General features: G+C 34.0%; 1 protein-coding gene across 17 annotated transcripts in view; it reads right to left on the bottom strand.

The window, feature by feature from the left end:
- The window catches only part of RIMS2 (regulating synaptic membrane exocytosis 2), a 434,744-nt gene that overhangs the window by 94,725 nt on the left and 320,849 nt on the right, over positions 1-19,170 (bottom strand). Inside the window, exon 29 of one of the 17 annotated variants that reach the window (XM_085221552.1) lies at positions 17,631-17,720. The exons of the other annotated variants lie outside the window; for them this stretch is intronic. Coding sequence (XP_085077678.1) covers positions 17,631-17,720 — 90 coding nt within the window. The remainder of the gene's footprint in view (positions 1-17,630; positions 17,721-19,170) is intronic. 17 annotated transcript variants of the gene reach the window in all.

The raw sequence follows: 19,170 nt of genomic DNA, 5'->3' as shown, positions 1-19,170 counted from the left end.
CAAAAGGCTCTAACATCAATACTCAGAACTCAGCTCATGCACGTAAATCCAAGTAACTGATGCTAACAAATATTCTGAATACATACTGAAGGTTGTATATGGCTCAGGGCATTCCTCTCTCACAGAGAAATGAAAATACGTTGGATCCCTATCAAATAGTTTTGCAGCACATAAGTACTGCAAGTTGAAATCCAAGTTTGGTAATTAATTGAAAGAAGTTTAAGTCAAATGAAATTTACTTTAATTAGAAACACATTAACTTTTAGCACACTGCTTCTTTTTCTTACTTTAAGCCAAAATTATATTAATTTCAATTACCAGGATCTCATGAATATGGAGCAATCTTGCCCCCTGCCACAAAATAAAATACTATGTACTATTAAAATTAAGTATTTTTCCAGAATTACAGGTTATTGAAAGTAGCTCACAAAATTACTTTACACTTTGCAATACACAAGCTGTTACCAGTTGAAGAAGGAAACAGGATGGTTACCTGCTGGCAACTCCTAGTGCAACTGCTAGACAAATTAATGGGAGGAGGGTATGGCAAGTCATAACCCTACATTTCTGAAAATCAGTAAACACCCAGTGAGTTCTTGAGACCTCATCCATTCCCTATCCTTTTCTGCCCCATTTTGTGAGCAATATAAATAAGGCCCTTTACATTCATTTGCTATGGCCTTTGGGTAGTCTGGCCAATACTGTCTGTGGAGGCTGTGGTAATTGCTATGAAAACAGCAGAAACAGAGAGTTGTGTTTGCTTTTCTTTTTTTTTTTTTTTTTCAATTACTGTCGATACAAAAGCTATGAATACAATGCTGTCTTCTACTGCCTGGTTACTTTTTAAGGCAGAAAGCTATTTGATAGCAATACCAACAATTCAATGTAATGTAAAATAGATGAAAAGTAAGTCATAGCCATTAAAATACCCTCCAGTTTGAACACAGACAGGATGATAAAACTTCCAAGTTATTTCATATTTAAGTTGAAAATAAATCTTTGGCTGTAGCATCATCATACAGAAATATAATACTACATAGCATAATTCATTTTATAAGAATGCTTATTAGTCCATTTTTCTATTGGACTGGGCCACAGGACTTTTCAACCATGACTTTTAAAATGAAGACATTGTCAAAATATGGTAAACTTGAAACCCACTCAAGATTCACTTGTTCTTGTCTCCTATTTAAAAGTATCTATATAAAAAAATATTTACACATTGACTTACAGAAAAGAATACCATAGGTTCATCAAGCATGACATTCTATTAGATTTTTGAATTACAAAAGTGTAATTGAAGTGTTGTGACATTTTTTACAAATCTCTATAACAAATAAATTGTTTAGACTTTTATGGGAAAGGTCAGCAAGAGTGGATCCCACTCTTGAAATTGAGGTTTCAGTTGATTTGTAAACAGGTGTCTAAAGAAGTACTAGGAAGAACAGAAAATTGAATTGAGAAAGATCTCAATTCAAAGTGGGAAACAGCAAAACTGAACTGTACCAGTATTTTCTACTGAGCAAATAAGACAATACTAACTTTTCAGCAGCAAAAACCTTCACAGCAACTCTGGGCTTAATCACCCCCTCTTAAATGAATTCAAAGCACATTCAGAACAATGAAACTACAGTAAACAATGATTTAGGTTCCCCTGGTTACAATGTGCTCAAATACAAAATAAACAATCAAACAAAAAACACCCGCAAAAATGACTTGAAAATGCTGAAAAATATCCAATGAGATGATTTAGAAATGTCTCAAGGTGAATGATATAAGATGAAAAAGGCAACAGTCACTCCTAAGTCTTTTTAGTTCCCATTTAGATGTTTTCTTCAATATCACTATCATCAGTCAGTGGTTTTCTTCATCACCTGAATTAAATTTAGTTTACAAAGCAAGTACATATGCTCTATCTGGAAGATAAAATAAAGGAAAGAGAATGCAAAGAGAAGATAATAGTAGGCAAGAGACTTATAGAAGAGTGGTTTTAATGAGAACTAGAACTGATCTAAAATGGCTGTGACCAGCTATATTAACTTGTATATGCCTTAACATGGTGAGATCTAAGGATCTGATGGGCACCTGAAGGTGCCACAGCCAGAGCACCCCAGCACACTTTGTCACCCTCACCCCAAGAAGTCCCTTGGATCAGGGACTCCAATGCCCTTGAACAAAATGTCATCATCTCTACAACTGTCTGAAAAGAATAACAGTTCTACAGAAAAAGTGGGACAGCACACTTCTCCCTAACCATGCTTACTGATGACAGCATTCAGCAATTGCTTTAGAAGTCAGGAGCTTTCTCTCTTCTTTGGGAAAGTTGAGGGTGAGGCTCACTGTAGCCATAAGGCCACCAGGAGTTGCTGAATTGAACAGATTTTCTCCAGGGCTTCTTTCTTCTCTCATAATTGGCAGCCCAAAACTCAAGGTTAGAGTCTGGTTCTACCTTGAACTGTCTCTCCTGCAATGACTTTTAGGTGTACAGGGATCACTTTAACAGATTGATCCACAATGATTCTTTTACCTGGGATCCAGAACAGAGAGATTTCCATTAGCTAGGGCTGGGTTCTGAAATAAACTCAGACTTCTCTGCTTTGAATGAAAGTAATTGCAACCTCCAGCACTGAAAGATGTTCATCTTATTAGAACAGAACTGCTTCAGGAAGAAGCAGAACTCCTTGTTTGTCTTTAATTTTAGACATAAGATAGGACAACGACAACAACAATTTTGAAATGTCTTATGTTTCTGCTTCTCTTTTTTGCTGACTCAAGATGAAATCTGCAATTATTTTTAAAGACCTGATAAATTCATTAGTTCTGTGATGAAAAACTTAATCTGATTTTTCAAAATGGTAGGAATTAATAAATTATATTTTATTTAGGAAATATCAAATGTATATGTAGGACCCTAACTTTACGTAAGTATTTTTAGAAATGGCAGTCAAATTTCTTACTAGCATGACTTCTTTGCATAGTTGGTAGAAAAGATTTCTCTTGAAAAGTTTTGTGTGAAACTACAGGAAAAGCAATCTTATACCATTCTTAAAACAGTATTTTTATCAGAGCATGTAAAGGAAACAAGGCTGTTTCCTAGAAGCAAAAACAGAATTTATTCGCTTTGAACATAAAAAAATAGTCAATTAAAGGCCTTGTAATCAAAGAATTACATTGCCTCGTTTACAGAGCAATTCAATTCCAGTTCTACCTCTAAGAAATTAGCCCTGAATTTAGTCATTTTGGTTGCCTAACCTGTGAAAAATACAACTATCCAATGGCTAAAGAATGTTTGATGTGAGGGTTTCCTGAGCCTCGCTCCAGGTCTTTATGTCCAAGGTGTGGCAAATGTACAGAAGCTATTGATGCAACAAACAAGGCCTCTCCAAAAAGTCTGTGATACACTCCACAATTTGAATGAAAAGAACATGACTGAAAACTATAGAAATGCGGAAGATGTGCTTTATATGAGCTTGAAGTGTCAATTACCATCCTTACAAGGGAATGCTAGGAGGAAGACAATTCACTTAGTCAGATTCCAAGTGGGGGAACATGCCTTTGCATTCCTGTTTTCTATTTGGGAATTGCTTGATGGTTTTGTTGTTTTTAAAAAATTCATAGCTTCAAACTTGGCATCACTAAACACAGACTGAGAGTTGCTAACAATGCTAACAATGTTATTATTTGCACAATGCATGGTGCTGCTTAGTAATAGGGTTGAATAAGATGGTGGGGTGATCAAGGCTAGAAAGTGAAAGAATCTCTAGAACCATGGGATCATAAATTGACAGGGTCAGCTAAGGTCTTCATCACCGGGGGTTAAACCAGTGCAGCTGATAAGGGACAAAGCAACTCAAGAAGTCCTATTCTGCATGTTTATTAAGCAATAATTAGGGTTATTATGAATACTTTAATAGCATGTTTACCCATGGATCCTTTTCCAAGATGATTTTTGCAAGATACTCTGTGAGTCTGTCTTTGCTGCCTCACAAAAAGTACATACATTTTTGTGGCCTTTGAAAAATACTGAGATCCCACATGGAAATAGGTGCTACTAAAGCAGAAGCAGCAAGACGAACATCAGCTAAAGCACTATGTTTCAATTCCACCAATAACTGTGGCAAAACCTTTCTTTGTAAAGGATATGAGATAGGATTCTGAGAATGTAGAAGAAAAATTCCTGTGGGGTTAGTGGGCTCCTATATTCTGTTCTCACAAATTTCCATTCAGCTCAGCCATGCTATTAGCTCTGCATCATCATCATGAAAAGCCCTAGTCCAGTGTCACTGTTCTTTTTTTGCCAAGCATGCAAGCACCTCAGAGTTCCTACCACCAACCATGCTCCACAGTATAACCACAGAATATTTCACATTCTGACAGAGCCATTTCAATACATAGGCACAAACACTTGAAGATAACTATGCTTGATTTCAGAAAAGCAAAAAACTATTAATAGAGATTCTTCAGCCATCCTAAGAATGCAAGAAATCTTCATTAGTGTCTCAACAGACAAAAATATGGTTAAAGATTTAAGCTAAGCCATGAAAACAACACTGGTGTGTTCACCTTCATGCAAGACAAGAGAATTACAAACAGCTCTCAAAGTTTTACTGGTACTGTCTTTGGCACTATTATACTCTCACTTTTAATTCTATAAACTGATATTTTGACTATTTTCTTTGCTGGTCTGAAATCCAGCCTTTTTTTTCCTAGTCTAGTACAGATGGCTATTTCAGGGTTTGAAGCCTTCACAGTTTCTGGTGTTAATTCTAAGAATTAAAAATAAGAACAAAGAGTCTCCCAGCTATCCAACGCAATACATCTGTTAGTATAATAAATACCTTTAATCTGAATTTGATGTTGAACTATCCCTTTGGATTCTGCTGTTCAAATAGAGAGTTGTAACTGAGACATTTAAAGTGTCCAATCTAAGATATGAGATTTTAAACAAACTCATGAGATTAAATATCACAGAGCCCTTCAGAGATGCACAAGTTATCTAACCACATTTGAACTAAAATGTTATAAATTCCTTCCAGGAATTCCTTTTCAACATGTGAGAGATGGAAATAGAACAAAGCTCTATCCTGGTCTTCAAGGGGAAGTGTGTCACTGAATAGTGACTACAACTCAAAAATAGAGGAGTGTCACATTTTGTTTATAAAGTATACAAGAGTAGGCTCACTCTTGAAAGTGAGCACATATAAGAACAAACACAAATAAGAGTCCTTCTCTTCCATTGTATTTAGTCTCTTAAACTATCTCAATCATACACATTTTTTGCATTTGCTTCCTCAGTTTATTTTCTAGGCTCTTCTCTGTTTGGCTCTCCACTGCCCTGGGCTGCCAGCTCTGATTTGGTCACACAACTTAGAGTTTTCAACTTTCCTAAGTTTTGCCCCAAGCTGTCAAGTTACTGTAAAACAAATCTTACATAAAAATGACAAAACAGAAAACAAATAGACTTCATCTACTTGAATTTCATTTTCAAAGGTTAGCAAAAAGTGAGATCAGTCCTTCTTATGCCCCTTTTATGAGAAAGAGAGTTCTGCTCCAAAGATTGTAAAGAAGAACCAGAATTTTTATTTCCTGACTTTTCTCATCTATCAAGAGCCAGAGCTGTCTCCAGTACCCCATCTCCTGACTTCCATCCACTGCCTCAAAAAAACAGCAATGACTGGGCATCGCCTTTGAGAACATGGAGTAAACCTAGCATCGATTGATAGTGGTAGTTATGCTACGTCTACACTTACTGCCCTTAGCCTGTCATGGCTCAGCCTCTCCTCAGTCTTGGTGACCAGCTTGGGCTATCATTACTCGAGTTAGCTCTCATTTAGAGGTTCATTTCATGAACGTTTTCTGTATGCTTAAAGATCACAATAAGCATCATTGCATTTTGCTGATGCATCAGCATCTTGTTCCTCAGAAACGCTGACGAAAAGAAAACTCCCTGGTTTATTACTAAAATTCTTTCATTCTTCATTGGCAAAATCCAATTTTAGAAACAAATTGTGAAAACTCTGCATTATGAAGCTCCTCATTCAGCAAAGGAAAACACTGTTTGATCATTAAGGATGATATCAACATGTACTGTTTTCATATAATACAATTTGTATAAGAATGTTTTGCTTTTTTATCAATTTGAAATTGCCTTTGTCCTTGAAATACAGAGCATAAACTTTACATGCACTCTTACAGGACATTCCCACTAAAAAATTCTAGATATTTTTCAAGAAATATTTTTTTCTCATTTTTGCAGTGAAAGATGATAATGTCCATCAAAACGTAATATTTTTATTTCAGTACAGTATTCACATATTCAGGTACTCAACTTTTTCAACATTTATAGCTCAAGTAACACCTTAAATCAATAGTTAATCCTTTGATCCATCTCAGTGTTTAGTAACTTTGGTACTGTGAAAACCATTTACAGAAGAAAACCTGCAAGTGGGTAATTCTAGTTTAACACTTCTAAAAGTGAATTCTAACCCAAAGGGGAAACATCTCCTTCTGAAGGTATGTCTTTGACATGACACCCATGTCTGCAGCTATGTGCACAGTTGCACAAAGTGCCTTAGCGAAATCTATAGCTATGATGTTATTGAGGTGAAGCATGGAAGTTCATCAGGGAACCATTCCTAAATGTACATCTGAAAATAGGTTCCTATGCACAAAGCAAGGTAATTGCTTTAAGCTTAAGGGCAGTAAGTTTTGCAACTCTGCCTTTGACCATGCTTCTGAATTTCTCAGCTAAAGAATTAACTTTACGAGAGTTTAAGGTATTTGCTTAAATCTGTCAAAGAGCAAAACACTGCTTTGCAGAAATTTATCTCAAGTGGAATGTCCAGAAGAGTTAACAACACACGTTTTGTCTTCCCAAATCTGTTCAAGAAAGATATGTCATAAAAATACATGTTTTCCTGAGACACCAGGTATCATTTCTAGGTCTTGTTTGTACTGCAAGAATCATCTAGGATTCATAAGTCAGAAGAGGATTCCTGAATAAAAGCATCCACAACTTTCCTCTTCCTTTATTATGAACAAGAGGACCGAGTGACTCATTTTCTAACTTTTATTTTTATTTCTTTATTTCTTTATTTTTTTATTGGTAATGAAAGAGATTCAGAATAACCTCATAGAAATGGATCTTTAGCGTGCGACAAGTAAACCCAGTCTTTCTACAGTATGAATTTATTAATTTCCAGTAGTGATGATTTACAGAAAATAGACTTTGATCACTTAATTCTCAATAGCACTTGCTCTCTTTATCCACTGTCAACCCCTGCTTTGCAGTTTAAATTATTTCTATCTTGAGATTTGTTATGTTTGAAGACCACAGTAACTAACTTCTGAGAGGCAGCATAGAGAAACTCTAGGAGCTTATGAAAAGTGATAGCAAATGTAAAAGTGAGTTCTGAAGGAGCCAGCCACAACAGAGGAAGGATAACAAATATTTGACTAAATCCTACCTAAACTTAATGGACCAGTCACGTAAATTCTTTCAGATTTTAGAAGCTAAAGAGCATCAGAGTGGCTTCTTTTATTCATCGGGATAACAGCAGGGAAAAAATTGAGAGCTTTGATGGAATAAGTGTAAAATTTAAATTTCATATGTCAATTTGATCCACTAAAAAATGGAGAATTTCCTTGTTCTTACATAGTATGACTGAACAAGCAGAACAAGAGTATATATATAATATAATGCACTACATGGAAAATTCAATAAATGGCAGTTTAATATTTGATATGAAAGATAAAACTTGATAAAATAAATAATGCACATTATGAAAGAAAAGCCACAACCAGTACAGCTATATGAGATTTCCTTTAATGTTTTGATTTCTTGCTAACCCTTCTGTTTTACACTTTTTGCCATAAGAGAACAGCTTTTGATCACTAATAATTTCTAACAAAAATGGGTGTTGTTCAGTGAAGCTAAGTTTGAGATTTCAGTGCATGAAATGTAACTTTTTGAGATTATTCAGTTCTTCTCCTGGGAATGTTATGTCTGAGTTTTCTATTTTCTATAGAAGTTTCCAAATGTGAGGATAAAACAAATTAGATTGTTTTTGTGTGCTAGCTGGAAGCTTATAGGCTTAACATATAGATACTGGAGATGGGAAACAAACACTGAGATAAATTTAATCAGTTCACAATCTTAAGGTATGCATATGTGCCATCAATTGCCTTTTGAATTTTTTTGTAGAGTACATATTTCATGGGTAATACAAATTACATAAATATCTTGATTTAAGTTAAACTTCTACAGTTTGCTAATGTTTAAATATATTAAGAGGGGAAGAGAGTGAAAAGTAAATGAGGTGAGCTAGGATAGAATCTATAAGAAAGGTAAAATGAAATATAGCACAGAAAAAAGCAGTAGAAGAGACAGACCTGAGTTTCTTCTCCTTGATGATTCCGCTTCTTCTGTGATCACATCGTGTAATGGACAGACATAGACAAAGGAGATGGGCGTGAGAGGATGTATTCAGAAGGTTAAAACTGACACTGAGGGAAAGGGCCAAAAATTGTTTTAGAGAGAAGTCTGCAGAGCAGAGTTAGAAAATGGGGGAAAAAAAAAAACAAAAGACACTAGAAGAAGAAAGCAAGCTGAGAAAGAAGTGGTTAAACTACAGTTGTTGAAAAAGAAGAGTAAAGACAGAGTTAGTATAGGAGCTGAGGAAATAATAAATGTTATCATTGAGAGCAAAGTCAATCCTTGCAATGAAGCTGAAAAGAAACCTGGATAGTTAAAGGTGCGTTAACGAGTAGAAACAGTTCTGTTCACACCTGTTCAACTTTTTGGAATGTAAGCTACTTGAATGCAAATATTTTTTTTTCAAGTACTGAAATTCAGTTTGAAATCCGGAATAGGAAGTGCATTATTAGATAATTCGACTATTAAATAGTTTTAATTTACACTAAATCAAAGTTCACATATCGAAAATGGAAAACAAAACAGAAACAGATTGTTTGGAAAAGGGCATACAAGCTGAAGAAATTTCAGAATCCACATAACACACTCTGGAAAGGACCACCTTATTGTAGCTCTCTGCCAATGGCGTATCATAAAGAACAAAATATTGAACATGAAAAAAAAAAGAACATATAGGTATTAACTCTCACGTATCAAGCAGATAGTCTTTCAAAACCAAGTATTACTCATCTCACAGCAGTCTAAGTTACTGGAAATGCATGCAAATTAAATGCCAAAACAACTCTCTCATTACTTACTGTATTACTTCATATTCAAAACACACTGCCATTTCAGACACGGAGAAAATCTGAGGGACAGTGTCATTTTCTGTACTGAACATCTATTTATAGTAAAAGAATGGAAGGAATTCTTGAAAAATAATAATTGTTAAAAAGAACTATGAAGCCACCATGACTTACAAAACAAATGCATTCTTACAAAAAGCATGAGAATTAAAAATACTATATGTATCCATATAAGCCCTAATCTAAATTCAGCTTGCAGTTTGCTGAGCTACTAAACATTGTTTACAATATAGTAACACTGGAGATATTAGATTAATAATTTCAGAAAAGTTCAGACATCACTAAAAATATGCTGTATATACTTTTATCCACATCTTACAGTCAATATCAAGACACCACTGAAAATATGCAAAATTAGAATAAGCAATATAAATTCATAAAATGAAATGAAAGACAACACTAATTTTCATCTGATAACCCTCACGTTCCATGGTTACATCATTTTATTCTACAGCTAGCAGATTATCATTTTCATCCATCAAACACCAAGACTATACCAAAAATTTGTTGTAAAAACAAGCAGACTGTAGCATATATTTAGAATGCATTTTTAGGCAATTAAATTTTCTTACTAGATGATCACGTATAAGTGTTGTATGTGAGATATATCTTGTGAAAGCATAGCAGCTGACAGTTTTGACAAAGGATGCTATGTCATCTATTGTTTAAAAAAAAAAGTATCAGGGTATAACTATATTTTTATCTGTGCAAGTGCAATAAATCTGTAGTGTGAAAATACATATAAATATAAATGAATAAATAAAATATAAATAAATAAAAAGATCTACTTGTCCTTGGTGTTACACAGCCTGTATTGATACAGTGTGGTTATAATTTCTATACCATTTAAAGAAATAAATCTTTATTTCCATCACCAAAAAGTCATCTAAAAATTAAAACTTACTTTTTTTTCAGAAAATGTTTTCTCACATTTATATGTATTTTATATTATCTATAGCCTTGAAGCATAAATTCCTCTTATGTCAAATACTGCCATTATAAAGTCTCTGACACTATTACATTTCATGTGTGTTTTTTAGCATCTCTAGGAATGTATATCTCGGAGAAATACATTACATTAAGAGAAATCTAAAAAACTTCAGAAGTTTTCAAAGTTGCTTGGAACCACATTATTCCAGATCAGGAATACATACTGATATGTTGATATAAGACATTCTAGTAACATCAGTAAATTTTAGTGTTGACACAAATGAAAAGCAGTAAAACTCCTTCTGAAGATTTCAGAACCAACTAATTAGTATTTGGCTGCATATCAGGCACACATGTCAATATATTTTTAAAACTGCATACTGAAAATCCCCCGTGTTTGATAGGAGCATAATGTTTATGTACCAAAATGCCAAACAAACAAAAATATTTACAAATATATTTTCAGTTTTTTTTATTGATCGCATGTGTAAGAAGTATAATTCTATAGAAGCCAGAAAGGAAAATCAAAGACAATATGTAATTTGACCATGAATTGTTGTAAATATTAATTAATTTGAAGGATTTGTAGTATGGTAATGCGCAAACATCTTTCCATTAATGATGTCAAGAAGAAAGTACTAATAGATGTATTAGTTTAGACACAATGACACTTCTGCGTATCAGTCTCCTTCTGATTCAGAAGGTGTTTCAAAAATCCCAAGCAACAGTTTGAAAACTTTCTGGTTCTGTAGCTTTTAATCCACTACATTAGATTTTTGTTGATTAAAAAAAAAAAAAAAAAGTATTAAAATCTGCCAACAAAATCATGGAATAAAATACTATTAAATTTACATAATGTCAATAGTCAGTCTTCAGGTGCATTGTTATTGCTTTGCTATGGAGGTAGCATTTTTTTGGATCAATTGTTCAACCTCATGGACAAGTGTGATATGTGTAAGGGTATTATATACAGATTTAGAAACAAAACTCTCAATAACTAAACTTCTAAAATAAATGAAAGCCACTTGTACTGGAAATCCGAGAAAACAAGAGAAATGCCAACTATTTTATCATGCTTGATGCAGAACTTTTCATTTTAAGAAATGGCAGTTACTGAAAACTATTCCTAAGTATTTAGGAACTTATTTTTAAAAAGTAGTGTTTGAAACTTTTCATAGCAAACACACCCATTTGAAATTACAGAAGTAGAACGGGACCAACAGATATAAGCTAATTACTTTTCTGTTTTTGTTTTTTTTTTCCTGCTCCTTAAAAGCAACAATCTTCCACTGCATTAATGACCTCACAAACAGCCATGTCTTGCAGATTCAGAAAGTCTCATTTGTGGATGCTCTTTACACAGTAAAATGCTAAGGATACAAGAAAAAGAGGAGGAATAGACAGCAGAATTATTAAGAGTATAAATTATTGCCAAATGGCTATGTGACTACATTAGAGTTAATAAAATAACTTTTCTATAATATTATTTAATACCATTAAATTATATTTTCCTGTAATCCTTCCTATAGAACTCATTTCATACTCCTGATTTTTTTTTCATGAAGGGACCAGCTACCAGTTAAAGACTGGTACTTCATCTTAAAGCGCAAATTCACGCACACAAGACCACAGCTACACACTGGACAGATACCAATATTTTTCTTCAAAAATATAAGCAGAGGACTAAGTAAGATGAAGAAAATAGTAGGAAGATGGAAGACATTTAATTTGGCAACTACCTACTGTAAGCTAGGTTTAACACATGGTATATATAATACATGGAATGGCAAACACTAAGAACAAGGAAGCTGTGAGTTCCTTCCAGGAGTTAAGAATAACAGCAAAGAAGGCAGAAAGCAATATCTTAGAAGAAATCTTAAATATTCTCAGTAGCATGAACTCTATAAAATCAAAAGAAACCGTGTAGACTGCATTACTTTTTTGTAAGTCATGAGAGAAAAACTAAATGAGGAACACAAAGAGTTTTTATGATTTTCTTGCAAATTTATATAATCAAACATCAATACTACTTCAGAAAAGATAATTATCAGCATAGGATACAAATTCACCCTCTACTGCCAATAAAGGATAGATGAACTATCCTGAACTAAGTATTTCCTTATTCTACTTTTGTTCTTATCCCAATTATGTCATTAAGTTTCAGCACCTACAGAATTAGGTAGTCCAGGAGTTCACATTGTTAAGATTGCAAGAATGGTTTCCAAAACACAGGAAGGCAGGAAAAGGGCATACACATTAAAGAATGTGTATGCGCTGTAAGGCATTTTCAAGCCACCTCAACTAATTATGACCCATCACAAACAACAATTAAACCCTTACTCCATGCAATTTGGCTGAGACACCAAAGTGCAACATTCACATCTGCAATTCCAACTCAAACAGTCCCATTTTTTCTTAATAAAGTATCTTTGTCTCTTGAATCCAGCTTTGTTACTTTCATACAAATAGGCATACTGACCTCCAAAGTGGTACAGAAGATTAACGAAAGCAACTTTTAAGTAAATACATTGGAATACTTATTTTAAATAAGTACACCTGCTTTATATACAACTTTATTGAAGAGGAGCCCCTGCAAAGCAGGGGAATGCTCATAATCTTTCAAGAAAGGTTATTCCTACCATATATTCCATCTGACTTCTCACTTCTCACTGGATAAACTAATGTCACAGATTCAGTATGGCATGTAATGTGTAAATCTTTCTGTAAATTTTACCCACTTCACTGCTTTTCAAGCCCCACAGCACCTCCGTAAGACCCTTTTCTATGTTTTCTCCTTCAGCCCTACCTGAGCACTCAGAACCTTGCATTAGGGTTCTGGACAACTTTTTCCTTTCCCAACCAATTCCTTTTTTTTTTTTTTTTTTTTTTAAAACTCTTCTCTTGCTTAGTAACTTTTCTTCTTTATCAATCATTACCTCTGACTTCACTCTGCTCCTCTCCTTTTCAAGGCTGCCAATTTTATAAAGCATTCTTGTTTAACCATAATCTTTGTCTTGTACTCACAATATGAAATGCCTGTATGCTCTCCTCTCTGAGCATCACTTTGTCTTCTCCAGACCCAGCGAGTCCCCAGCAGTTTTTAATACTTCTCATTTTGACTACAACCTTCTTGTAAAATAGCCCCATTTTATTTTGATTTATTTTTGACTAATCATTTACTACTTCAACTGACTGTATGACAGCAGGTAAATTATTGAACTGCAGTAACATTATTTCTGAAAAGTTTTTTTCTATGTGTAGCTAAGGAACACTTCCATCCATGAAAAAACCAGCCATTCATTCCATGCCAATTGAAAGGCAGTCACAGTATACAAAGACTTGTATATTTCCATTTGTAAGTAAGTGTCACCTTTGAATTTTCTGATGTGTTTATTGCAGATCCTCTAAAAGCTCAGTATAGTCTAAAAAAAAAAAATACCTAATCCAAAATAATAAGAAGAGAACTCCATTTTGATTTCTTGCCATCCTGAAATGTATAGATACATTTCAATTAATGGTCTCTTTTTGGTCAACCATATTAAAATATATCAGCATTTCCCCATGGTAGTGTTACTCAACCACTGCTTAGAAAATAAACATATCCGTGACAAAGCCTGAATATTTGATGACATTACAACCACCTCAAAGGCAACAGAAATGAAACCATCATAGGATGTTTTCCAGATAATCCATGTCAAGTATATCAGCTACAAGTATGAATAAGGCAAAAATAGTAATACTCTCCTTGCTATCACATGTAGGTAGTTCCTGCATCATCTCTGGATGAAAATACAGTTTTCCAGACTAAATTCTCTTTCCAAATTTTGCATGGTGAAACCTATTGTCCATTTATCATCCAGCAGGTGACAGGAAACAGAAATGAGTAGCACTACTCTACTAAACTGTGCCCTAAACTGTGTGCTTTTTTCCTTAAATAACCTTACTGCATTCAGAAAAGATAAATAATGATACTAGGTGAAAATAATTGCTTTTTTAAAAAGAAAAACATTATCTTGTCCAACCATATTTTTACCAGTAGACGACATTCATTAACCCACAGCCTACTTTTCCAAGTTGTTCTCTTAAAGAAGCATTTATAAAAATGCAAAAGCATGTGAAATTGCCTGCATTCTTTTTTTTCATTGATCAAGGAAATACGATTACAGGACTAGACCACTGTTCTTTTTAGTTTGTCTTTTACTGAGTTGAGAGGCAGGGGCACTGAAAGTAGAAATGCTTAATATACTAGACAGGAACAAATAGCTATTCTACATTCTCTTCGATTCCACTGTGCCTTGAGAACACAGAGTGGTGTAGTTAGCTGAAGAAAGGGCACAGACATTCAAGCCCTGGTTTGAATTTTAATATTATTCTTGGCTATGGTTCTGCAATTTTGCTCTTCCAATCCTTCAAAACCTTTGCATAAAAGAAACTGACTCATTGTAATATACTGAACAATAGTTTGGCCAATTATTTCAGAATTTATGAGATTTAAGGCACTGTTAAAAAAACATGTTGATTTCTGGTATATAGGATTTTTATCAGCATCTTCTCTGGTAAAGCCTGAAACAGAAAACCATTTTGCTGCTTTATTCTATGACCTTAAATTGTCCTCCAACAAATTTGCTAATATAATTTCTAGTCACACAAATATCTTTATTTTAATATTTCACATTACAAACTATTATTGGTGTTATTATTATGATTTTACTTGCAATTATTTTAATTATAGTTCACCCAGTGTATTCACATGATTAATATCTAACTTTTCTAACAGATTTTCTTAGCTAAAGTTCCACCAGGCCACTTCTATGACTGGTTACATTATATTCTTAAGAGACAAATGGAACCTGAAAACTGGACAAGCTTCTATGACAGAAGAAAATTCTTTGTATGAAAAGGCAATTAAAAGAGTGCCAACAGCATTATTAGGTACCCATACTCCTCTTTGCAGCTTTCTGCTTAACGCCAACTGCAGTCAGAGATTATGTTGTGTTAGTACTGCCTCTCTATTCGCTGTGCAAACAGAACATTTAAAGTATTCTCAGGTGAAAGAAAGCATAATCCTGTGAAGAAGGTAAATTCCAAATTGGAAAGCTTCAAGGTTACAGATCCAATATATCTCAATATCCAGGTATGAATATAGTGGCAACTTCCAGTTGCTGCGACTCTGCTATGCCTTAAAAATGGATAATCAGGGTTTGTAAGGATATAGGGATGTCTAATAGGGACAGCAGTATGCCCCCCATAGCAGGTAACTCGCATCCTGGGATCCACATGGTTGTTATACACTGGTATTCCACTGCATCTCCTGCCTTTTCAGTATGTAGGGTGTTGGTGGGTCCGCTTGGAAAAACATCATGGTAATAGAGGTATAAGCCTCTTGATGCCCATTTTAGAGTGTTCAGAACCACTGCAGATGTCTCTGCATCACATATCACTGACCCAGCTGTACATGAAAGATATTCCTGAAAACATAAAGTTGAATCTGTGCTTTTATCAGGCATCACTCTTCACAGAAAGACCTAGGACTGTGAAGTGCAGAGCAAAATTTTTGCTCAAGTCTTTATCTATTCTAAGTTCTGGCAACTGTGACTGTGGCTTTCCAAACCAACTCTGTGTATTCTCTGCAGTATTTGATATCAGTGATAGTGTTCTTGAGGAAGAAATAGATTCAAAAAATCACATAGATACTGCTCTGATATACAAAACACTTACAAAAGTGAATGCTTTTCAACACCCATATTGGTTTTTCTATTGCTGTTCTGCTACCTGTTTTCCAGTCTTGCAAGATTTCAGTCATACTCCAAAATCTACAATGTCTCAAGAGAAGGCAGAAAAGTACCATCTCCTGTTTGTAAAAACATGTAAGTATTCTCTAAACAAGTATTGCTAATAATTATGGATGTGCCAAGTGCCATCTGCATAGATAACAGGGTACCACATTTCTAAGCCTACCTCAGGTGGGAGATGGAGATGAAAAAATCTATGCAGAGAGATTATTCTGCCAAAATTGCCTGGGAAAGTCTACAGTGAAGATCTGCAAATGTATGCTGAACCTGTCATGCAATAGCTAACGAAGTCAGCTGAAAAAGAAGATACACTTCAGTTCTGGCTCTCACAAGCAGTGCTTTTTTTATACTGTAACTTCCTCTGATGCATGAAAGTGTCAGGGAATTGGAAACTGAACTGTCTTCTGCAGCTGAATTCATCAGTTCCTAGTTTACACAGATAATCTGGATTTTGCTGCTCCTCTTTGCTCCTGATTCTTGATTTTTAAGATGTGCAGTAGCTCAGATTCAACAGGGAAATTGGAGGTGTTCAGCATGTAGAAAAGACTAAAACTGAGATACAGCATTAACTTAGGAGGCGGTACAAGTGGCCAATCACGTAAACTTTAATTTAAATGACTCAAAAACTGTTGCTATTAGAGTGAGACAGTTATTATAGCCAACAGAAAGAGATCTGCAGCCCAAAATTGTACTTATGTACTCTTGGGACTGAAAAATTCCCATTCACTTAAGAAGACATTTAAATCAACATTTAAATCAACATTTAAATACAGGATGAAACCTACAATCTAAATCTGTCTAGTCTGGCCTTACACTATTCCATTCTTACTCTACTCATCCCTGTACTTTACAATGTGTTCTTTATTGTGACATCATAGTGTCTTTTGCAAGTGGTTAAAATGCCGTGATCAGCACCTTTTACTGTCTGTTTCAGAGAGAACAACACTATTATTATCATCAGTATTATCATTACCCCAGTTAGATTTGCTTCTTATTGCTACACATTTGCAGTAATGAAGACAGAGTTGAATAATTGCACTTTATGTTCAGAGTGAAAGAAAGTTTTTAGTTCCAGAAGAAAGATAGATTTAAGAACTTGAGACATATGGAAAATGCAGTTTGTGCTAAAAAAAAAAAAAAAAAAAAAAAAAAAAAAGACATTATTTCTGTCATACTTGATGGTACAACGAGGTTTCCGTTTCTTCACAATATGACCTCCCCACCATACATGCAGTATGTCTTGGTTCAATAATCTAATTAAGAATCATCATAACTTATAGCTGGATTCCCAAGGCTTGTACACACAGATAAATCATAACAAAATTCAAAGCTAAAAATCAAGCTAAGTCTAATATTAATGTCTATTATTATGCCAGAGTATTTCTTTACTAATGCATGTGCATTCTAACACAATTATTTACAAAAGCAGATCTATTTTTGCTATTCTAAAACAGAACCATTTACAAGACTATTCTAAATCATTTCTACATTCTAAAAATTCCACACCAAAGTGAAAAAAAAACAAAAAACAAAACAAAACAAAAAAACATCAAGCACACGCATTAAAAAAGCATGAAATGTGTTTTTATTGTCTCATGCTTTCATGTGGTTTTCAAAACCCTGACAAACCTGGCTCAGAATGGTGTTTCTTTTTCGGCAATGGTTTGTCATCAGTTATTGTACCATTCACCTTTTTCTGCTGGTCCTCCCATGTAACTTCTAGCATAAACCAAAAAAAATCAGAAATATTATATGACTTATGTTATAAGATACCCTAATACCATTTGGGATAACTTGATCTAAACAAAATACCATCAATAACATAGCAAAAACTTAAATTAGTTCCTTAGTTTAGAAGCCTGTGTTGAAGAGAATTAGCCAACAGTTTAAACATAGAAAAGGATATACTATATGTATCTATGTTAATATCTCTGTAATATATATCAAATATTCTGGTTTTATACTTAACAACTAGAATTTTAAAAGTTGACGTGATTTACATAATAATTTCTTTCATTTTAAATAATGCAGCATATTTTATAGATTCTTAGGATATTGACATATTTTTCTGAATTTAAAAAACATCAAGCAAAAATATTTTTGTATGAAGGACTTCATAAAAGTATAATTCAAACAAACAAGGCAAAACCTAACCAGCAACTATGTATGTTTGTTTTTAAACTGGAAAAGTATTTAGTAAATTGAGTTGTGTGTAATACTTAAAAATATTTAATCCAAATGTAGGTCAAAATCATTTTTTAAATGTGGGATTTGATTTAAATTCAGGTGGTATTTTAGGCAGATGAAGTTACTCGATAAAAACTCCTCCTACTTACAGTTCCTATACTCTGAAACCAGCATTTCTGAACCTAACTGTACTCAAAAAATGCTATTCCATATTCTGAAGATTAAACTGGGTGCTTGGCATAAAATTATAGGTTTGAAACATTTTGGTATCTTGAAAAATACATTAATTATTTGTATTTGAAAATCAGTTAACAATTCCAGTCATCCAGTAGCAAGTTCATCATATTCTCCAGAAGAAAATACCATCAATTTTGTTCTAAATTTATTTTTAACAATCTTACTGGCAGGTCCCACTATATGGGGAATAATCATCTTCTGTTGATTATTTTAGAGATAACTTGTGGATGCAGTTAAGTAAAATCACAAAGAGAACTTGTTAGAACACTATCTAGTAGAGTCACAGAATACTCTTAGCTAAAACTCAAAATATCATGTTAGTACGTTAAAAGATATAATAGATCGTCAAACATGAAGAAACATCACAAAAATCTAAATAAGAAAAAATACAATCATTAATGGTACATTAAATATACTAACATATAATAAGGTCTGTTTAACTACAATTAATCAAAGATATCATATTTAAGCCACTATCAAGGCTTTCTTCTAGGATTGTTTGGGGTAGAGAACGATTTGTTTGTTTCTTATTTCCTTACATGTTTTTAAAATATGGCAGTTTTGCTCCCTCTTCTGGTTATATGCCTGAAACACGTTGGAATGAATACAATAGAGCTGGTCTGCTGGCCTGCTAAGATTAAGCTTATTCTGAACATCTCCCAATAGTAGCTCTCCTGACTGACCTGTTTGGGTAAGTACTGTAGGGTTATGTCAGCAGGAGTGCTGTAAGGCAGGAGAAGGCGTG

This window comes from Meleagris gallopavo, chromosome 3, assembly GCF_905368555.1.
Source record: "Meleagris gallopavo chromosome 3, MGAL_WU_HG_1.1, whole genome shotgun sequence".
NCBI classification, from domain to species: Eukaryota; Metazoa; Chordata; class Aves; order Galliformes; family Phasianidae; genus Meleagris; species Meleagris gallopavo.
The sequence above is the reverse complement of the archived record's forward strand: the minus strand, read 5'-3'. Positions and strand labels throughout refer to the sequence as shown.